The sequence below is a fragment of the Apteryx rowi genome, unplaced genomic scaffold (assembly GCF_003343035.1).
Source record: "Apteryx rowi isolate R43461 unplaced genomic scaffold, aptRow1 scaffold_99, whole genome shotgun sequence".
NCBI lineage: Eukaryota > Metazoa > Chordata > Aves > Apterygiformes > Apterygidae > Apteryx > Apteryx rowi.
The window spans coordinates 4,463-24,785 of record NW_020451304.1 but is presented as its reverse complement, the minus strand read 5'-3'; the positions used below and the strand labels follow the sequence as shown (position 1 = coordinate 24,785).

Genomic DNA, 20,323 nt, shown 5'->3' with positions numbered 1-20,323 from the left:
TAACAGATTAAAAAATAAGTTAGCATCAGTTCTTGGGAAAGATGCTCGCACTGTCGAAGTGGAAATACTTAGTGTTTGAAGTGAAAGATACTCATCGTTTTGAAAAACAAATTAAAACTGAACTAAGCCATGCTGAATATAGAGAACCTAATTTCATGATGACTAAGAGGAGGCTTCTACTGTATGTGATCCTTAAGCCCAGTCATAAAATGTTCTTTAGTAATCCTGCCTGGTTTGCCTTGCTGGCTCTTGCTTTGAAGTTATTCAGTTGATTGTGTTTCCTTTCCAAATGAGTTGCAACATATAACATAAAGGCTTTAGTCTTTTATAAGCCCTTCACCCTCTGGCTATGAAATATTGATTCAGGAAAAGCAATGATTTATCATCTGCAGTATAGGCTTCAAGTTCTATGTCGTTTGTATGTTAACTCACATTAGTTATTGTTTCTTGTTCTGCAGAAGCATTTTTCAACCACCCTTTCCTGGATCAGGTTTCAACAGTCAAAAAGTGTAAGTAGTTTTGTTCTTCCACTTATTTGTGTAAATGGTAAATGTTGGGGAGGAGGGGAAACCTGCCAGACATCACAGTGAGTATTTTTGAGACATTTTCCTGAGTTTGACTGTGACGCTGTGTTGTAAGCCTAAAAGAGTTGGATCCTTTTGTATTATGATGTACTGAAATGTGATACTTATTTACCAGTTCCTTTGACATTTAAACTAAATACCTTTGTGTGTTTCAGGATGTGTTGTGCTTATAAGCTGTATAAGAGTTTATGAAAGCAAATCAGTGAGGAAATGAATTTGTTTGAAGTTCAGCCTTTCAGAATGTTCCATTTTTTCTTTTCTCATGAATTTTCCTCTTCTAGCTTGTCCTGTACCAGTGCCCACATACACAGGCTCAGTCTCTGGCAGTTCCTGTGGTAGTTCTCCTTCGTGTCGTTTTGCTTCTCCTCCAGTAAGTTCTCTGTTTTTCAAAACAGTCTCTTGAAAATATTTTCTGCAGTGTTTAGGCAGGACTTGCTGAATCTTTGATTTTTCCAATTCTTGGACAGTGTAAACTGTCATGTTAAAGAATGCAGAGCAAGGAATGCCACTGTCTTTTGGTAGAACATTTTGGTCTTCTCTTGCTCCTTGTGTTGTGCTTTGTGGGTTTTTTGTTGTTGTTTTTTGTTTGGTAAAAAAGAAAAATCAAATATTAGAGTAACGAACCTTTAGGTCTGTTGATATGACTTGCAACATAATGAATGCTACAGATAATTCTTGAATTGGCCTTTGTGGTCAAGGTCCCTTATTCTGATATGAACTGTTGGCTTTCATTTTATGTGGTTTTTAGAAGAGGTGCATCTGTATCATCAGGAATGATTGATTAAATAGCAGTCAATTAAATACACTGCCAATTTAATATAGAGCTGTCTAAATTGACATTACAGGATTATTTGGTATTTGAAGTCTCCAAATTCAAATACAACTTATATTTTTAAAGACTTAAGAAATCCAAAACCAGCCTGAAATGTGTCTGGTTTTCAACTTTTTGCTCCCTGCATCCTTTTCAACAAGTTGTGCAGAAGCTAGTGATGATTCTTATTTTGGAAGCTTTATAGTTAAAAGAACAATTCTACATTCTGAATCACTGGATTTATAGCTGTTTTTTACTTTTTTTTTTTTTTTTTTTCCCCCTCCCCTCCAGTCTCTGCCAGACATGCAGCATATTCAAGAAGAAAATTTGTCCTCCCCTCCGTTGGGTCCTCCTAACTATCTTCAAGTGTCTAAAGACTCTGCCAGTACCAGTAGCAAGAACTCCTCTTGTGACACTGATGACTTTGTTCTTGTCCCACACAACATCTCTTCAGATCACTCATGTAAGTGATCTGAAGAACTTTCCTTATTTTTGCATTTTAACACTTTTTCCACTTGTAGCATGCCTTTATGTCCTGTTATGGTTTGGCCTTCTTTTCTCTAAATGTATATTAATTCACATTGGGAACTCATTTCTTCAGTTTGATTGCTCTTTGAGGAGAGGCTATCTGATATCCATGCATCCTAATGTCCCTCTGGGATGTTTTCACCTTCTGCTAAGTGGCTAGACATGCCAATGATGCAGGCAGAGAGTTCAGTAATACCAAAGTCATTTAAAGTCACAAAAAACACTGGTGTTTTGGCACTAGAAACAATGAGTCTTTTGTAAACAACCGCTGATGATAAACCCAAGGAATCTCTCAGTGGAGGCAGGCTCATTGTGACCTCTGGACTAACTGAACAGTCCATGCTGTAGAACGTTAGATAATAAACAAGTGCAGGTAAAACACAACAAATGCTTAACATGAAAGGCTAGGCTTCAGATCTGGCTTATACAGTAGACAGACTTGGATTTAGCACATTACCATTTTATGACATCTTCTAAACCTGACTTGCTGTTATGAAGCCAGTCAGCTGGTTTCCACACAGTGCCACCAACTCGTGTTGTATATTTGACTAAATTAGTGCCTTGATCTCTGAAGTGTTTCTGTGATACACTATTATAAGTTTCCCAATGCTGATACCTTGTAACCTTAAACAGTAGATTTTATTTCAAAATTGTTAGTATAGCAAAAAAAAAACCCCAAACCCTTCTTAAAGAACTTCTTTCTCTGATTATGTTTTTATTGTAGGTCATATCTGAGGTATTTTTGTACACAGAGCGGTTTGTGGAAAATTTTTATATGTTCACAAAAGCTTGTCAGTAATGGCTATTTCTACAACAGTAATACTGGAGATGTTTTTTGAGATTCTGCTCTGTGATGTGGGTTTTTAATGTGTTCTTCTGCTTACTGTAGATGATATGCCATTGGGAGCAGCTGGCAGGCGGGCTTCAAGCGAGTTCTTGATGTGTGGAGGGTAGGTGTGCTGAGCTTTATCCAAAAGAAGTCTCATGTTCTAAAATTGATACTGCAGCTTTAGAAGGGGTTGCTGGGTTTTTGGCAGTGGTGGGCTTACATTGCTGTGTGGACTTTCTTTAAGATTAATATGCCAAGTTGAATTTAATATGAATATGTAAACAGCTCGAATTCAGAAAGCTTTGCTGGAAAGCAAATACTTTCTCTTGTATGAAGAACAGTCTTTTGACAGTGTTTCTTGTTTTCACAGGCAGTCACCATTAACTATTTCTGGAAGCTCAGGAACTGTACAGAAACCGTCCTCAGCCTCGTCTCGAAGTACTGCTTCTGGTACAGCTAATAGGTGCGTGATGAAGGCTTAATTCCTCTCTTGTAAAAAGTTTCCCTTCTATTTGTATCTTTATTGTGGATGACTACTAGAAACTGAATTGAAATAGAAGCTAGGTTATCATTCCAGGCTTCCTACACTTAATGTGTTGTAGTGGCTGACGGTTGTGTAGCTAACTTCTGGCTCGGATGCATCCCAAAAAGATTTCCTTGAAGCAGAGTATTCTTTTGTCTGTAGGGTATTCTTTTGTCTGTTTAAATTTAGAACTGATGAAAAGCAGAAACTTCAGAGAGATAACTGGTCTGTCCCTTTGGTGTTATGAAATACAGCATGTTCCTCATTTAGTGAGTCAAGATGCTGAATGCAGTATATGTTTTCAGAAGCTGTGTGAGAAGAGGAACTTCTAAGGCCCAGTTTCCTATGGATGTGTGTCTTGTGGCTAGATTGTCTTGTGCTTGATAATTGGGTGTGGGCTCCGTAGAAGCTGTTACCATGAATTTGACATTTGTGTCTCTCAAAATACCAAAGAAACCACATGAAAAAGTTGGATGTGTATTGCAGCTTTTCCATCAGCAGGGCTGTTAATAAGGTCCCTTTGTTTCGTATGGATGGCGACGAAGTTTCCGATGGTTTGAAATAAAATTGGTATTCATCAGTGCTGCCCGGGATCTTTCCTTTACTGGAAAATGTAAAGCACAATGTTGAACTATTCATTTAATATCTAAACAGGAGGGTTAAATTTGTCATTTGACCAAGTAATGCATTTCATACTGGTTTTAGTACAAAATAGAAAGAGGATGAGTGGCCAAATGGGAAATCAAGTTATGATGTTGGCTGTATTTTTGGCTTATGCTAATATTGCAGAACTGTGAGTCAGCATTATTTGTTTAGAAATGCTTGTCATAAAAAAAGTTTGCTGCTTTGTGCTGATCAGAAAAGCAGTTTGTGTAATTTCCTGACATGGGCTATTAAGAAAGCATTAGTCTTAACCTGAAGGGCAGATAATGTGGATGGTTTGTCTTTTAAAGACCTGTTTGATCTACTTTGTCCATGTCCAACTCTTTTTATAAATACCTTGTAATTTCTTATTTTAAGTCATACACAGTTTTTAGAATTTTGTAAAAAATACAGGTGTGTTCTTTATACAGTAGTAAGATAAGAGCTAAATTTTTGTGTGATTAGAAACAAGTGCCTAGTGTTCACGCTTTCCAGTACTATAATAGTTTGGTCTGGTTATTGGTTGAGCAAATCTGATGACTAACTCGCTGCTTTGGACATGGTTTGAAGGAAGCAGAGCATGTGTCTGATTCTACAGGATGCTGCTTTTATTTTTTCAGGCTGAGAAATGTTCTTTCATAGTGGGTGATTTTTCACCAAATGTCCTTATTCCCTGTGAAACAGTGGATTTTTCTGATTAGTTCATCAAATGATGAATTGCACCCATAGTTATGTTGCTTTATGGCAAGCGGAAGAAGTTGTGACACTTCTCAGGCTCTGGTCAGAACAGGCAGAATAGGTGGTGGCGGTTCACTCTTATGTGGTTAAATGCTTATTTTGCTCTCTAGACCCACAGAAACAAGATTTGTCTGTAACTCTGCACGTGTCTATATAGCGTCTTTCTCTAATCAGTAACAAACCACATCAGACTAGATGTGTAACCGGAGCGCTCTGGGCCTGAGCTGGGGAGCCCTGATGGAAGGAAGACCAAGTACTTTATCTCACCTCCGCACCACACTAATGCAGCATTGCTGCTTCCGCTTAGCTTACAGCACGCAGGGCTTGCTCAAATCTACCTGCAAAGCTGCCTGAGAGCAGGGGAAGGCACTTCATGCGCTGAGCACTATAAAAACTACCTACCTGCATAGGCTCCGCAGTGTCACTGTTGCAGGTGCTGCTGCTTCCTCTCTCCGGGAGGTCGGGCCTGTGGAGCCTCCCTGCGCTGCCTCGGCTTGTCGCGTTAGTCCTAGCAGGCTGCCCGCTGCGTTCATGGGGATTTCACTTGTTGAGGCCTTCTCTTTGCGTGGATGCTTTCAGGCTTTCCACCTAGCGTGTGGTCACAGCTGCAGATTTATCCTGTCTTCTGCCAGGCTGGCCGCTGTGGTACACCAGGCTGGGGACTTCCTTCACGTGCAGCTGAGGAACTTTGCAAGTATGGGTTTGAAATCAGTAAAACTCATGAGGCTGCCAAAGAGCGCCAACACAGATTTATTCAGATCTAGTCAAGCTGGCTTCCAAATTATTTGGTAGTATCTAGTAACTAGGTGACCGTAAAAGGACAAACCTCTTCCTTTTGCTAAGGAAGGACTGTGCGTATTAGGAAGTAGTATTTCATTCCCAGTGATAGCAAAAGGAATGGGACAAACAGAATCAGAAATCCAGATTTCTGTTCAGCTGTAGCCAAGCAGTGAGTGCTCTAACTACTTTTTTTCTAGAGCTTGTGGCAAGAGTGGTAGAACTTTTTCTACATTTCCTCTAATAATTTCTCTTCTTTGCCTTTCCATTCTCTGAAGAGATGGTCAATAAAGGACCAGATACTAAGCTGATTGTCTTCCAAAAAGCCCTTTAGTTTGTAATTCTTTCAGCGTAATTCTGTCGTCTTTTAAAAGTGTTGATAACTGATTACGTTGCAGTGGTTTGATTTCCTTTATCGGCTGGAACATGGAGGCAAGCCAGGTCACTGACACCGAGCTGAACTCGGGTAATGCTAATCTGCAGTTTGAGTCAGTGGATTAATGTTCAGGTGTGTGGCTTTGGTCACTTTGTCAGGAGTTGGTTACATAACGTGTTTTCTTTTTGTAAGTTCACTGTGTCTCTTGGGCTATCTCTGACTGTGCTTTGGTGGCTTTTGTACACATTCCAGGCTCGCTGAACTTCCTGTTCCTAACGCAGTGGGCTTTCCTAGAACGCTATTTTGAAATGTGGTAAACAGAGCAGGCTGATAGGCAGGAAATCCCCGGGATTGGCAGATTGCTGTGATGCATGACGGAGGGCTTGAGCTAGTACTGCCCTCTCGGCTCAATCCGATACTGGCCAGTGTAAGAAAGCTAGTTAGTAAGAAATGGTTCTTTGTCTTCCTCTGTGAAGTGTTAGAGCTAGATTTGGACAAGCTAAGGTTATACTGCATGCAGGGAGTATAGAATCGGTTTATTTACCTGCTTCTCAGATTTTCTTGAAATTCAGACAATGGTACAGTTTAGAGAGAGACCTGGCTACCTCTATTCATCTCCTCTCTCAACGCCTTCCAACTTCAGGCATTGTCAGCCTTCAGTATCGCCCCGCAGTGAAACAGCACCTATTCCAGTTCCCACTCAGCTACGGAATTATCAGCGTATCGAACAGAACCTCTCCTCCACTGCCAGCCCTGTGTCAAACCCCCACGGATCACCAAGGTGAGTTTTAACTCCTTTTTCTTGCTTTTAGTTTGTGTTTGTACCCTGACAGACATCCATGCTTTCTTGTTGATGTCATGTTTTTCTTCACAAGACCATGCTAAAGAGGCATTTTAACAATAACAAGTAATAGTCCCTCAGAATCTGTAGTAAGATCGCTGAATGGGCAGTTGGAATTTTCCTCTATTACAGAATATGCATATTCTTTCACTCAAATGTTACCCAAGAAGGTAAAACATCAAGTCTTGCTTTTTTATTCCTCTGTGTAGCATGTGGCATTACATCATGAACTAGAATGTCAGTAAAAGTTATGTTTTGTTTTCACATGTCAGTGATGAGATGAATGCATTGTTCTGTAGAATATCAAGGAACATTTTTTTGGTGTGCTGATTAACCAGTGTGTCTTAATACAAAGCTCTAGCGTGACAAACTTACTATAGACCATGAGGCAGACAGGATCGGGAGGGTGAAAGCTGAAGAAACAGACTACCCAAAACCAGTGATCTTTCTAAAAATAGACCCATGGTTCTTTGGGTTTTTCAGGATCTCTGATTTTATAACTGCTGCTACATGTGGGAAGGATCTTTCTCTTGAATAATCCTCTCTAAGTTTGTGACCTATATGCCAGGTCCAGTCCTTAAAACTTTTTGTCTTTTTTTTTTTTGTAGGTCCCTTCCTTTTCCTACCATAAAAACTGGCATTTGCAGCATTGCATTTCACTCAGTTGTGAAATTACAAATGTGATTGAGTTGTCTGAAGAGTAGGAGTCCATGTACTAAGGGATATCTGTTTTAAATTTCTCTAGTTAAACAAGCTATTATGGCATTAAAAGTTAAAATCCCAATATGAACAAAGGGAATTAAATGTTGCTTTTTTCAGTGTGGAAGGCTCAGCTTATTAGTTTAATAAACTTCAGCTTCACAGCTTTCTTGTTAAATATCGGTGTTTTCTTTAACTGATTATTGTACTCTTTAGAGGATTCTGAAGCTTATCTTGAAGAACCACAGTTACTATAGTGTTTGTAACCTTCCTTTCACTGTGTTAGAGCTGCGGTTGTGAGGCGCTCGAATACTAGCCCGATGGGCTTTGTGAAGATGGGCTCCTGTTCTCCAGTACCAGCAGACACTGCACAGGGTGTTGGGCGCAGGTTATCCACAGGATCTTCAAGACCGTACTCTCCTTCACCACTAGGTGAGCCCATAAATTCTTAATAATTACTGGAGGTTTATCTGCAACAGTAATTCGGAACAGTAATTTGTGCTTGAAATTATCTTAAAACTAAAATCTGCCCAGCTAGATCATGTTTGCAGAAATCATTTCTGTTAAATGACTGACAAAAGTAAACAAAATAAGTTTTGTTTTGCTTTGTTTTCCTTTGTAGGTGAAGTATAAAATGTAAATTTGCATTTTGATTTTGTTTGCATAGTTGGAACCATACCTGAGCAGCTTGGACACTGTTGTTGCGGACAGCTTCAAGGACATGAATCAAGGAGTAGAAATTTTTCAGGTGAGTGACTTCAGACAATGCAACCAGTACTATTTTGATACAGCTTCTACAGGATTTTGTGAAGGGGGAGGAGGGTCAGCACTACATTAATATGAGTTAATAGGAGACGCTGGATAAGTGATGAACTGATGTTTCATAAAAACTTAGCCCAGTTCTGGCTATGTCAAGACTCTTTTCCCCATAATTAACTCTCTAGGCAATGAGGGATGCCATGGTTTCTTTTTCTCAAAATTAAAAAGGAACTCTGATAATGTCTGTCTTAGATTGCTGATCAGGGGTGGAAGTGGATAGATGATAATGAATGGTAGTAACATACTTAGAATCTGGTTTTGATAGACCAGTTCTGTCATGCTGGTGCTCAGAAAAGGGAGGAAGAGCTGCCAGTGTTCAGCRTACAACACATTTTCGTCATTCCCTTTGGAAATTGACTGGGATCTGATGTTAGTATTGCTAAGCGTTCAGTAAGCTTTGCCAGTCATAAATTGTTTGGGCATGCCAGCAGAAAAAGCAGTGATCAGAGAGAATAAAAGGACTTCAAGATGTTTTGAGACCCTGTGAGACTGAATGTTTCTGTRACATCAGACAGATGGGATGAAAGAATGTGCAACTTAGCAGCACATTGTTCTTCTGCTCTACTCACAGCTTAGGTGCAAGTTCTTTATCTAAAATATTAAATATACTCTCTTTTTTTGACATTGTAAGAGGTAGTGCTGAACTTGCAGTGTGATTTCTGCCCTCTTCCCCCATGTTTAAACACTTCCCAAAATCACCTGGAGATGATAGAGCATTCATTTCTTGGAGTACTTATATATTTCTAATACCTGGGCATTGTTTCATCCATATGAAATAAGTCCTACACCATGTCTCAAAAATTGCCATCGTATTTGCCATACTACTGGCAGTTTCAGCAGAAGACAAGGAATGACTGAATCATCAGATTTGAAATAATTATTTTCTCTTTAAAAAGAAAAACTGAGGGAAAATGAAGAGAATATGAAGAATGTTTTTGTTGCATCTTTTCTTTGGGTGCAGTCTTGTAGAACTGTTGATTTAGTGCCTTTTGCCAGCAGTAAACTCACTTGTAACATACCACGGTTCTGTTTTTCTGGCTTTAAGAGTACTTAATGTTTCACTTCATCATCATCTTCCTGCATTCTTTTCCCATTTGACTTGTATTATTTCTTAATTTCAAGTGACTGTGGTGGTATTCTATTTGTAAAATACCACAAATTGCAGCATGTCTGTTTCTAAGCATGTAAATGAGTCTGGGAAGCTGTCTCTGCTTCTGGGTGAAGTGAGGTCATCTGTACTGAGACTTCCTAGGGACTGAAGATGTCTGTCTTAATGTAGCATCTCAGCTAGTTGAGTTGCTTTTGCTGCCAGTGGCAGCAGAAGAGAAACTCTGAATTCAGAAGCCTTCCCTGTGATGGTGATGACACTACAAGGACAGCCAGTGGGGTTTAAAACTCGTTTCTGAAGCAACAGCTGATGAGTTTCAATGCTATTGACAGAGGAGCAGAGGGATTTCAAACAAGGAAACTCTTGGCTGGGAATTCAGTGAGAAATAGACTTGAGCACTCTGTTGGAGCTGTGGGCAGAAAGGTGATTTTAAAACACATTGTTTAAGGGACTGGAGTGAAATCAAGATGAAGTAGCTCATATTCAAAATTTAACTAGTAAAATCACAGGCTTAAGAAGGTTGATGAAAGATGTGGCTTAACAGCTAGGCACTTTACTGAGCAAACTGCAAGAAAGTGTTTGAGGTGGTTTTTCAAACACACATTTATGAAATGGAGCCAATCTCGGAAGATTGCCTTATCCAGCACTTACGAATTTTGCATATTAATTTACAGTGCAGCCTATGAAAAACTATTTAATATGGTTCATTCTAAGTTTTGCAGTTTTCTAAAGGGTGAGTGTAATTGTCATCACTTCAATGTCAGTTCTTGGAGGTTACAAAGACAAGTGTTTCATCTGGGAAGCTGTGACCATAAAGCTGATGTCTTAACTACTATTTGAAAGTTGACACAGTTCCTCATCATGAAAACATAAAAATATCACAAGTAAGAGACAGTTTAATCGAATTTCAGGTTATTTCCCCTTATATTGAAAGGGGAATGGCACTTCTTAGCAGGTGAGATGTTTGTAGGAAATCTCTCCAAAGCCCACTGTTTAAATGTCTGTTTATAGCTCTCTTGTTTCCATTTGCTTCAGGAGAAACTTTACACTCATACTGTAGCAGAGACTTATTTTGTACGTAGTGAGCTTTTGAAAAATAGTCCTTCTGACCGAGGAAAACATGAATGACTGCCCAAAGTAAAGATCCTGAACCATTTCATCTGAATAACACAGTTCTTTTAGGATCTACTTTTTATGCAGAACCATGAGATGCCTTTTGTGGCTGTGAACCAAGTCATTACATTATGTAACATGCAATGTTGCATTCACCATGCTGTTTGCAAGAATATAATTCCAGTGTTTGAGAACCTCTATTCAACCTAGAGTCTTGGCTGCTGCACTTGAAACTTAAGTGTTGGTTATGCCATTTCTGCTGAATCCAATCACTTTATTTGTCTTGGTGCAGCTTGCCAAAGGTACTGTGGCTGCCAGTACAGCTGTCACCCTGAAATCTTGCCTCTTGGCAGCTTGAACATGTGCATCATCTGATCAGTGTATGTAGCCTTCGTCCAAAAAAATGGTAAATGCATTCTCTTTGCCTTCTAGCCAGCTGATGATCAAGTCCTATTTCCTTTCAGATTGCCATCAGTCTCTAACGTTTTGGGTTTCATTGATATGTTTCCAAGCACTGCAAGTAGAATTTTTCTTTGTTGTTGTCTGTTGTCCCTCCAGGTTCTCCAATACCACCGTCTCAGTCTCCACAGTCGCTTTTGATGGGAGCTAGGTTGCAGAGTGCTCCTACTCTCACAGATATCTATCAAAACAAACAGAAGCTCAGAAAGCAGCATTCAGACCCGGTGTGCCCATCCTATGCTGGGTACGGATATAGCCATTCGCCACAACCAAGTAGGCCGGGCAGCCTGGGAACATCACCTACCAAACATATGGGATCGTCACCTCGGAGTTCAGACTGGCTGTTCAAAACTCCATTACCAACAATCATTGGCTCTCCTACTAAGGTTCGTTAAGTTATACGCTGTTTGTAAAGTGTGAAATGGTAACACATTGCCTGAAACTATCCCCAAGAATATTTTGGGATGCTAACCTTGTTTTTGGTGTGTTCTTGGTCTTTGATTCTTTAAGGCAACAGCTCCTTTCAAAATACCTAAAACTCAAGCGTCCTCAAACTTGCTAGCCCTGGCTAGTCGCCAGGGATCAGTAGATGCCCCTTTGCAGCCTAAAGACATCACTGACCCAAGGGATTTCACCCACTTCCACTCAACGCAAGGGAGTGAAAAGCAGGCAATAGAACAGCACAATAAAGCTGCGTTTGGCAGGTAGGCACCGTAACACTTACAACCTGTAAAGCTGCTTAGGTAACTTGGCAGGAGAAAGTCCATTGCGCACAGCAATTTGGAGAGGCAAAGCATGCAGAAAGTGGTCTCTGTCAGGTCTATAACTCTTGCTGAGTGGATGTTGAGGTTTAGTATATACAACAGAAACTTTCTGTACTGCGTATAAATATAGCATGGACTTCCTGAAGCAGTTCATGTTGCTGTCTAGTTCCCTTTTGTTTGTTTTTATTATCTGAATATGGAATTCTTATTGCCTTTGTGAAGCCTTTTCAGTTTTTAGTTCAAAATCCGTATGACAAAAATTGGAATATAACTTTCTAAGAGAAAAAGTCTCTGTATTTTTATGGTTAGCTCTATTACAGTAGGTCTGTGGTGAACAGTGAGACTTTCAGACTTTCTGTTCTTTTGTTGAAGAATTATTTGTAAGAAATACCAATAATTTGAAAGTCAGCGTCAGCTGCAAGTTAGATTTACCTTAAGAATTTTGTTGTGAATTCATGAATTTTTCTGTCTAGATCTGTCAGTACTGGGAAGCTATCGGATCAACAAGTAAAGACTACCCTTGGTGGCCAGTTATATCAAGGCAGTACAGACAGCCTCAATACAGAGCGACCAATGGATACAGGTAATGAACAGATTGATACATCCCAGTTGTCATTATGGAGTGCCAACGAGATAGAGTTCTGCTTTCAAGTTTCATAAATGGTTCCAACAATTTTTAGCACTGCTGTAATCAGTGAAGGAGGCTTTTTGGGGGGGGGGGGGAGGGAATAAAAAATAACATTACCTTAAAAATATCTATCACAGGATTTTGTTAAACAGCGATATCACAACTGCTTGTGCTGGTTAGGGATTTTTTTTAAACCTCATCTGTGGCTGTTTCATTTCCTAATTCTACCTTGTTTTCATATGAAAGTCAGTTTATGTAATTCTGGCTCATCTCTCTCTTTTTTTATTTTATCTCTTTTTAATATCACTGGTGCCTTGCCACAAGTGGCTGCCAGGCTTTCTCACCTTGTTTTTAAGCAGAGGAAAGGAGTTCTGCAGACAGGGCTGGTTTTTGGCCCCTAGGTCAGCCATGGTCTGTCTTCAGAATTTTTCTGTCGCATCGTTTTACTGCAGGACTGAAGCGTTGTCCTCAGGCTTTCACAAAGAGCCTCTGTTGCTCTTCTCTAGGCAAGATTAGAGCTGAGAGAGATGGAAAGTAGAAAGATGCATGAAGGCACTGGCTGCATGTTGATCTGTTTGTGTATGGCCAAGGCCATCCACTCTGCTTGTTGTGTTTTTTTGCTGTCAGACCTTCTGACTAGTCCAAGTCTTGGATCTATGTCAAACCATGTTGTGTTGCAGTGCTATCGAGTTGCTGCATGTAACTACTAATTTATATGGTCATATGTAAATAAGGCCTGACTTGATACAATTTTTTCTCCCAGCTCCAGCAGGGGCCTGTGGAATTGCAATGGTACCTCCTTCCATGGGAAGTGGGGCAAGTTCTCGGGCTGTCATGTTTACTGTTGGGTCCCCTCCAAGCAGCGCCACCCCTCCTACCTGCACCCATATGATCCTCAGAACAAGAACCACCTCAGGTAAGGCTTCCCTGGCAACTGTGGATTGCTGTCAAATGCAATATTCAGCCTTCCCCACTTCTTGGGACAGTAACCTGCTTACTGCCTAGTGCAGTAGGTCCTCTAGGCCATACAATGAGAAGTGCCATGTAAATGATGATGCATATCAGACTTTCTGCCTTTTCTCCTAAAGAGAGGGCCAGAGCCACCAATTTACTGTTCAGTCATGTGCAAATTGTTGTACACAGTTTTACTCCACCCTAGGGCGTTCTAACAGCATCTATGCTATGGTGGAGAGGAAAAATTAGTGGTTTTGATTCTGCATTTTTACCCACTGCTGTGCAGTGTACAAGAAACAACACCCAAGCGTGAGCTTGACTGCATTTCAGCACACATTGACTATGTTGCCCAATATCAAAGATCACAAGGTAAAGGCCTTCGTCTGCTGAAGGTGAATTGGAGTCTAAATCTGCAGCAGTGTGCTTTTGTGAGCTGTAGCACAACCTTTGGTTTGTACTATTAGACTGTCTGCCTTGGAATCCTTGTCAGCTCTTTTCCAGTGTCTGTTTTATAAATCATCACTGTCCATTAAGGTGTAGCCTTTGCATTCTCTACAGAGTAATGCAAGGAACAGCGAGGAGAGCTTCCCAAGAGTTAATCTGTGGTGGCTACTGATTTGTCATTTGCTACCATCTGCAGCCCCAGAGCTGTGAGATGGAACAACCTATTAGACTGAATGTGTGTGTTATTTTTCTTGTAGTTGGATCAAACAGTTCTGGAGGGTCTCTCTGCTCTACTAGTGGCCGTGTATATATGGGCTCCCCTCCTGGTATTTATATGGGTTCTTCTCCTCCGGGAGCCGAGGCAGCTCCGAGTCTGAAGTACATGCCTTATGGTACTTCGCCTCCCAGCTTAGAGGGCTTTATCACTTTTGAAGCTCCTGAATTGCCTGAGGAAACTTTAATGGAGGTATAGAAAAAATAATTTAATGTTTTATAATGTATAATGCTAATAAAACAGAGACATGGTACAAACAGAACTGCTCAGTGTTCTTGGTAGTTTCCTCTTCACTATCCCATACTCCTTCTTAAAACCTTGAAAATGTTCATGTATCAATTGTGGCCATTTCCCTTTGGTGGTTATTCCTGGCATTTCATGTATTTGAATAGGTAACCAAAGGAACATGACTGCTTTTGTTCACCAGAGCCTTCCAAAGATGCCTGTGTTTTAATGCCAACTCTCTGGACGTGGGTGCTGACAGTAGCAATGTCCCTCTGGGCATTGGTTTTTAGCTGCTGCTTCACAGTCAGCAGATGACATTAAACCCTACTCGTGGGAAGTGTGTCCTATATTTTTTTGAATATGTGGAGGAGTGACACTTTAAAAACACAGATCAGGGATGGTCTTTCACCAGAATGCTATCCTTGGACTGCAGATGTCTCAAGGCAGACTGCTGTTCTGTTTTCTCATTCACATCTTGCTGAAGGTGCTTAGATACATATTGAATCTTTATGTTGTGAATGTTTGACAGTATACTCTATTCTTCCCGCAGATGGTGTTTAAAAGGTATTTAGACCCGTATTTCTAATTAAAAGGTTTTAAGTATTGCTAAGATATGTTTGACTAGTTTTGAAGTCTGATTTTTTTTTTTCTTGAACAGAAACTATGCATGTGGTATCTTTTAGTCACCCACAAGGCATGAGTTGTTAGCTCCAAGAGAAGTGATTTAAATTGTGAACTTTGGCAACAGCCACCTTTAACAAAATATAATTCAAGATCTAAGTGTAAATTGGAGTGAAGCAGATAAGTATGAAGCTTTAGATCAGTTCTCTTGTAGATATCAGGTCTGTTATATAATAAAAGCCAAATGTTCTTCCTGGCTTCTCATACAAGTGCCGAGCATACTTTTGAGTTGCTGATAATATAATAATAAATAGTATGTCCCTCTTGTGATTCCTTTAGTCTCTCAGGTTTCAACAAACATAGAATTCCATGTCCAAATTCCTTTGACTTTGTCAAAAGACTCTGAAGTATAAGCTGCAATATCTTGAAATCATTAAGAAAGAAAAAAACAAGTTAATGTCTGTTAATCCTTTTGGATCCACTTGGTCCTGTAGTCCCTAGTGCTGGCTGTACTGCAGTGTGATTTCTGCATAGAGTTGACATACTGAGGAAATCCTCCAGTGACTAACAAGAGTTTTATGTGTATTTATTTGCCTTATAGTTTATAATGGTTAAATTGTTGTCTTTTTTTCCCTCTGACAGAGAGAACATACAGATACACTGCGTCATCTAAACATGATGCTGACATTTACAGAATGTGTTCTGGATCTGACAGCAGTACGAGGAGGAAACCCAGACCTGTGCACTTCTGCAGTTTCACTGTACCAAATCCAAGAGAGCATAGTTGTTGATCAGATCAGCCAGCTAAGCAAAGAATGGGGGTAAGTATGCAGTCAAATAGTATCCAGAGAGTTAGTGAATATCAAATACATCAAAAATGTATTCAGACAAACTGTGCCTTCCCTTTGTTGGGACTGATTGCTTTACTGTATAGAATACTTTATAGGAATACATTTCTGACAACTGAAAAGAGATCAGAAAGAGCAAAGGACAGAGACATTTGCTGGCAGGTAAATAAGAGGACAGTGTTTTCTGGCCTGCTGCTTGAATTGGGGAAAATAGGGGCTGCAGGCTTGAGGCATGGTAGTGTATTGCCAGGCCTGGAAATCTGTGCAGCAGCTTCAATGAGTTCTGAGCCCTCTGCGTTACTGGTGACCGGGCTGAAACAGCAGCACTGGGGTGGAAATCAGATGGGGAGTCAAATTTGACCTTTTTTCAGTGGAACCGATCAGCCCTAACACAGAGTCAGAAGTAAGGAGAAATAAGAGAGATTTGGAGTGGTGGGAAAGGGCAGTTCCATTTCCTGCCTTCTTCCTGAAAAAGAAACTGCAAAGTGTGTTTGCTTTTCACGACTGTGAGAATTCCAGGGCACAGGAAATGACGCTGCTAGAAAAGCACACCCAGTCACTTGTGGTAGGACGTTGACCTCGGGCAGTCAGTCCCCATAAATAAGTGCTCCTTTCTAAAATGCGTATACATTAAAGCAGTTTGTATTTGCTGCTGCATCTACCAGATGAGCAGATGGACTCCCAACCCGTGACAGGGTGTTTGTGGAGTGAGGGGAGGGTGGGGTTGCATTTTAGACATCTGTCTTCCCTTTCTGCTGCTGGCATGTCCTGTGTACAGTTGTGATTAAAAGCAGTGTCTGCCCAAAGCTTGAATGTGTTCAAAAAAGGTTTTTTGATACATAATTATTTTCTTTTTCCCCAGACAAGTAGAGCAGCTGGTGTTGTATATGAAAGCAGCCCAGTTGCTAGCATCTTCTCTGCATCTTGCCAAAGCACAGGTCAAATCAGGGAAACTGAATCCATCCACTGCTGTTAAGCAAGGTAGATGCAATATAATCTAATTTGCTTTGCTTGTGAATTTTCTTTAGTGATACATCACTAAAAAAGCTTAAGCTGCAACATTTATGTTTGTTTCCTTCTGAACAAGAGAACTGTAGACGTATACAACTGCATGATTATGATGGCAAAAAGGATGCAGTTAATAACTTTTTAGAAAGGGCAGTTGTTAACATGAAGTGGAAAGAATTTGATATATACTTCTTTCATAAAGTGGCCGAGTAAATAAACATTAAAAGCAGAATTTTAAACAGACTTTGCTAATGCTGGAAAAAGCTGAACTTAGGTTATGAGGTATTTAAATCTCCTCTTAACTTTTTTCCAGTTGTGAAAAGCCTCAATGAGAGATACAAATTCTGTATCGGTATGTGCAAGAAACTAACAGAAAAGTTGAATCGTTTCTTCTCGGATAAGCAAAGGTTCATTGATGAAATCAACAGTGTAACTGCAGAGAAACTCATCTATAACTGTGCTGTAGAAATGGTAAGTCACTCCTGTTGCTTAGATGATAAGATATTGAGATCAGTAATACATTGCTTCATTCTCTCACATACCTCTTCAGCATAACCAGAAAATAGCATATATGTCTCCAGAATTTTGTTCATGGTAATTTTTGCTAGTCTTTCATTTTCCTTCCTGCTCTCCCTTAACTGTAGTTAAAGTTCCTGGCAGATGCTGTTCCTCGGAGATGTTCCCCCACATCAGCACATTTGCTACATAAACACTAGGGAAATGAACTCCTAAGCTGCAGAGTCTCTAACAGGACTCTGCATGCTGAAGCCCTGTTCAATAAGGCTTACTGAAGTGTAGAAACAACAGCAGTAGCTTCCTTAATCCACTAGTCCTGTTTGAGGAACATCAGCCTGTCCAGACAAAGCAACTCCAGTACGAAGCATGCGGAAGTTTTTTCTTGCAGCTAATAAATGTTGTTTATATCTGCTGGCGAGCAGATGCAGAAAGCATATAGGAGACTTAACTGCCTTTCTGATGAGAGGGAAGTCTTTTCTAACGGAGGTGTCGCACAAAAGATCTTGGCAAATAGTGCTTAACCCTGATAATGATGTAGTCGTACACAGTTAACCTGTCCTCTTCACAAGAGGATGTAGGCATGAGAACAAGCATGTTTATTCATGTGTTGTTGTAATTTCAGAATATATTATAACACATGTAGACAACAGATGAAAAAGTGTTTTATAGCCTACGGGTGTAGAACATCCTGAGCTAATACAGCACAGGGACTATGTTCTCTTAAACTTCATTTTGTTGTCTTACTGTCATAAAAACAGATCAGCTTAGTTAAGACTCAAAAATAGTTTCTTAATGACACTTTTATATCATTCATTTTTCATTTTTCATTTCAATATTTGCTTTAAGCAATTTATGTAACTCAATCTACTGAATGATTCCAGGTTCAGTCAGCAGCTCTAGATGAGATGTTTCAGCAAACTGAAGATATTACATATCGATACCACAAAGCAGCCCTGCTGCTGGAAGGACTGACTAAAATACTGCAGGACCCTGCAGATATAGAAAATGTACACAAATGTAAGTTTATGCTGAATAATGAAAGTACTGAAAATTACATGCAGTTAATGAATTGTAAGATTAATCTGTTTTTAACCTCTGTTTTCAGATAAATCTAGCATCGAGCGAAGGCTTTCTGCACTTTGCTATAGCACAGTGGCTGTATATGAGCAGTAGGAATATCCCAAGGACCAGATGGTGTGAACATAAGGGACCACATCAGTGATACTGCACTTTTTTCACTACAGCTTAATTGTTGTCCTTGTTCTGCCCCATGTAGAAGATGATTCTTACATTTCTGTGGTGACTACCAAAGAAACAGCAGCATATTCAAAGAGGAGAAATTCCAAAAGTACACTTGTAGAAAACCTGCCTTACTGATCCAGCAGCTCCTTTTTTGGTTGATTTTTTTTTTTTTTTTTCCTAGCAGCAGAGTTTAAGAGAATCTGTCTTTGCATTTCAGACTGATTCTTGTACGTGTGCTTTGACTTGAATGACAGGGGCTTTTTCCTCCTGAGGTATATAGAGAGTGGATCCTTCTGCATCAGGTACATAAAGACATTTCCCTCGGAAGATTCCCTGAAATGTTTGTGGAAATATTTTTTAACTGTCATTAAAATGTGGCTGAGTGAATTTGGGAAATCCTAACCATGTACAAGTGCTGTTTGAAGCTTTTGGAGCTAAGTTGGCTTGGATCTGAGTTCATATATTGTAAACTTGGCTCAGCTTGTCATATGAAGGGATGGTGAGGAAGCACTTTTTACATGGTGGAAAGCTGGTAATGGAAGAAAATGCGCTCCATCTGTGCAGAATCCCCTGTGGATTTTCGGCTGATGTGGATACAATTTGATGATCTTCTTCCAAAACACTGTTTTGCACTAATTTACTAAAGCAACTGTATATTCATTTTTGAAGAACTGTATAAAAAAAAAAAAAAAGAAGGCACAACAGACTTGGCTGAATTTCATTTCAGTGTACATAAAATTCTTTTAAGAATTTCAAATGTAGCTTCTAGAAGACTTTCAAACAAACTGTAAAAACTTGTATTCATGTGAACCTTTCCATTTTATACCTATTTGTCTAATACTTGAGTAACTACTGCTCTGGACTTTCTCAGTAATAGAAATGTTTTGAGTTGCTGGTTGGTTGCTTTTTATATAGATTTGGTTGCATCTTTTGTTGTGCATGCGATATGTGCATTGATGCCTGCAGTCTCTAGGGGTGTAATGACAGTTCTCTGTAGTTCGTTGCTTGGGCAGTATTACAAGGAATACTGTAAAATGAGAGGTTTTGCAAGGAGCCGTGCAAAAACAGAAAAAAAGCTGGGATTTGGGATGCTGATAGGTCGACGTAGAATTTCTACGTGCAGTGTGTGAAAAATCAGGATTATTTTGTGTGCATTTTGGGGGAGAGGTGGGAAGCTTCATTTAGCCTTATAGGCATTATCATTTCAAGCATCCCATGAGATCATCAGGACCGTTTTGCAAAGTATTTAGGCAGATCAGCTTCTCTGGAAATGGTTCCTATATTTTATTTTTGGGACTCTTTTGTTACTCAACTGCTTGAATACTTGAATAAACCATTCTCCAGGACAAAATCATTTTAATCCTCTTAAACACAGTGGTCTGAACTATTTGACAAAATTGTACAGGGCTTACACATCAAAATATTGTTTCAGTGTTCGGATAACCATGTGTTTCCTTTACTTTGACAGAGTAATGTACTTTTTACCTTATTTATCTGTATGAAATTCCAACAGTTAATTTGAAAGTGTTTATATAATGTTTGTATTTTTAGGTCTTTAATACGGTGTTTCTACCTCTCCTTTGTAATTGCATGCATTATTCTTGAAACTAGGTAATAACTCACTGAACTGTTGCGTAATAGCCTTTTTATTATGGCCTGTATAAATGTATATTAAGGTAAAATAAATACTGACACTAGAAGTGTTTCTATGGTAAAACTGAGTTTGTTTCTCTCTGTAACCAAAGACCAATTGTGTTAATGTCAAAACCAAAAAATCTTTCCTTGCCTGTTGAAATCGGTTGTTGAATGTTCCCTGGAGGCTAAATCTGCTACTGGTCAAGGGATGCTCTCCGTAGCAGCTGGACCTACCATCAGGGCAGGAGAGGGCAACTCGCTCGAGTTCTTGGTAAAATTGGGCTCCAGCACAAAGCGTCCCCGAGTTTGTTTTCGTT

At 39.7% G+C, this 20,323-nt stretch overlaps 1 protein-coding gene across 1 annotated transcript in view; it reads left to right on the top strand.

Annotated features, from left to right (window-relative positions):
- The window catches only part of ULK2 (unc-51 like autophagy activating kinase 2), a 44,738-nt gene extending 24,650 nt beyond the window's left edge, over positions 1-20,088 (top strand). Inside the window, exons 11-28 of the mRNA XM_026055213.1 lie at positions 459-509; positions 866-954; positions 1,687-1,858; positions 2,813-2,873; positions 3,123-3,215; positions 6,452-6,589; positions 7,635-7,780; positions 8,016-8,096; positions 10,947-11,233; positions 11,358-11,551; positions 12,085-12,194; positions 13,003-13,155; positions 13,895-14,103; positions 15,400-15,578; positions 16,468-16,586; positions 16,927-17,084; positions 18,011-18,146; positions 18,235-20,088. Of these exons, the coding sequence (XP_025910998.1) occupies positions 459-509; positions 866-954; positions 1,687-1,858; positions 2,813-2,873; positions 3,123-3,215; positions 6,452-6,589; positions 7,635-7,780; positions 8,016-8,096; positions 10,947-11,233; positions 11,358-11,551; positions 12,085-12,194; positions 13,003-13,155; positions 13,895-14,103; positions 15,400-15,578; positions 16,468-16,586; positions 16,927-17,084; positions 18,011-18,146; positions 18,235-18,302 (2,444 nt within the window). The 3' untranslated portion in view covers positions 18,303-20,088. The remainder of the gene's footprint in view (positions 1-458; positions 510-865; positions 955-1,686; positions 1,859-2,812; positions 2,874-3,122; positions 3,216-6,451; positions 6,590-7,634; positions 7,781-8,015; positions 8,097-10,946; positions 11,234-11,357; positions 11,552-12,084; positions 12,195-13,002; positions 13,156-13,894; positions 14,104-15,399; positions 15,579-16,467; positions 16,587-16,926; positions 17,085-18,010; positions 18,147-18,234) is intronic.
- The last annotated feature ends 235 nt before the right edge of the window (positions 20,089-20,323 follow it).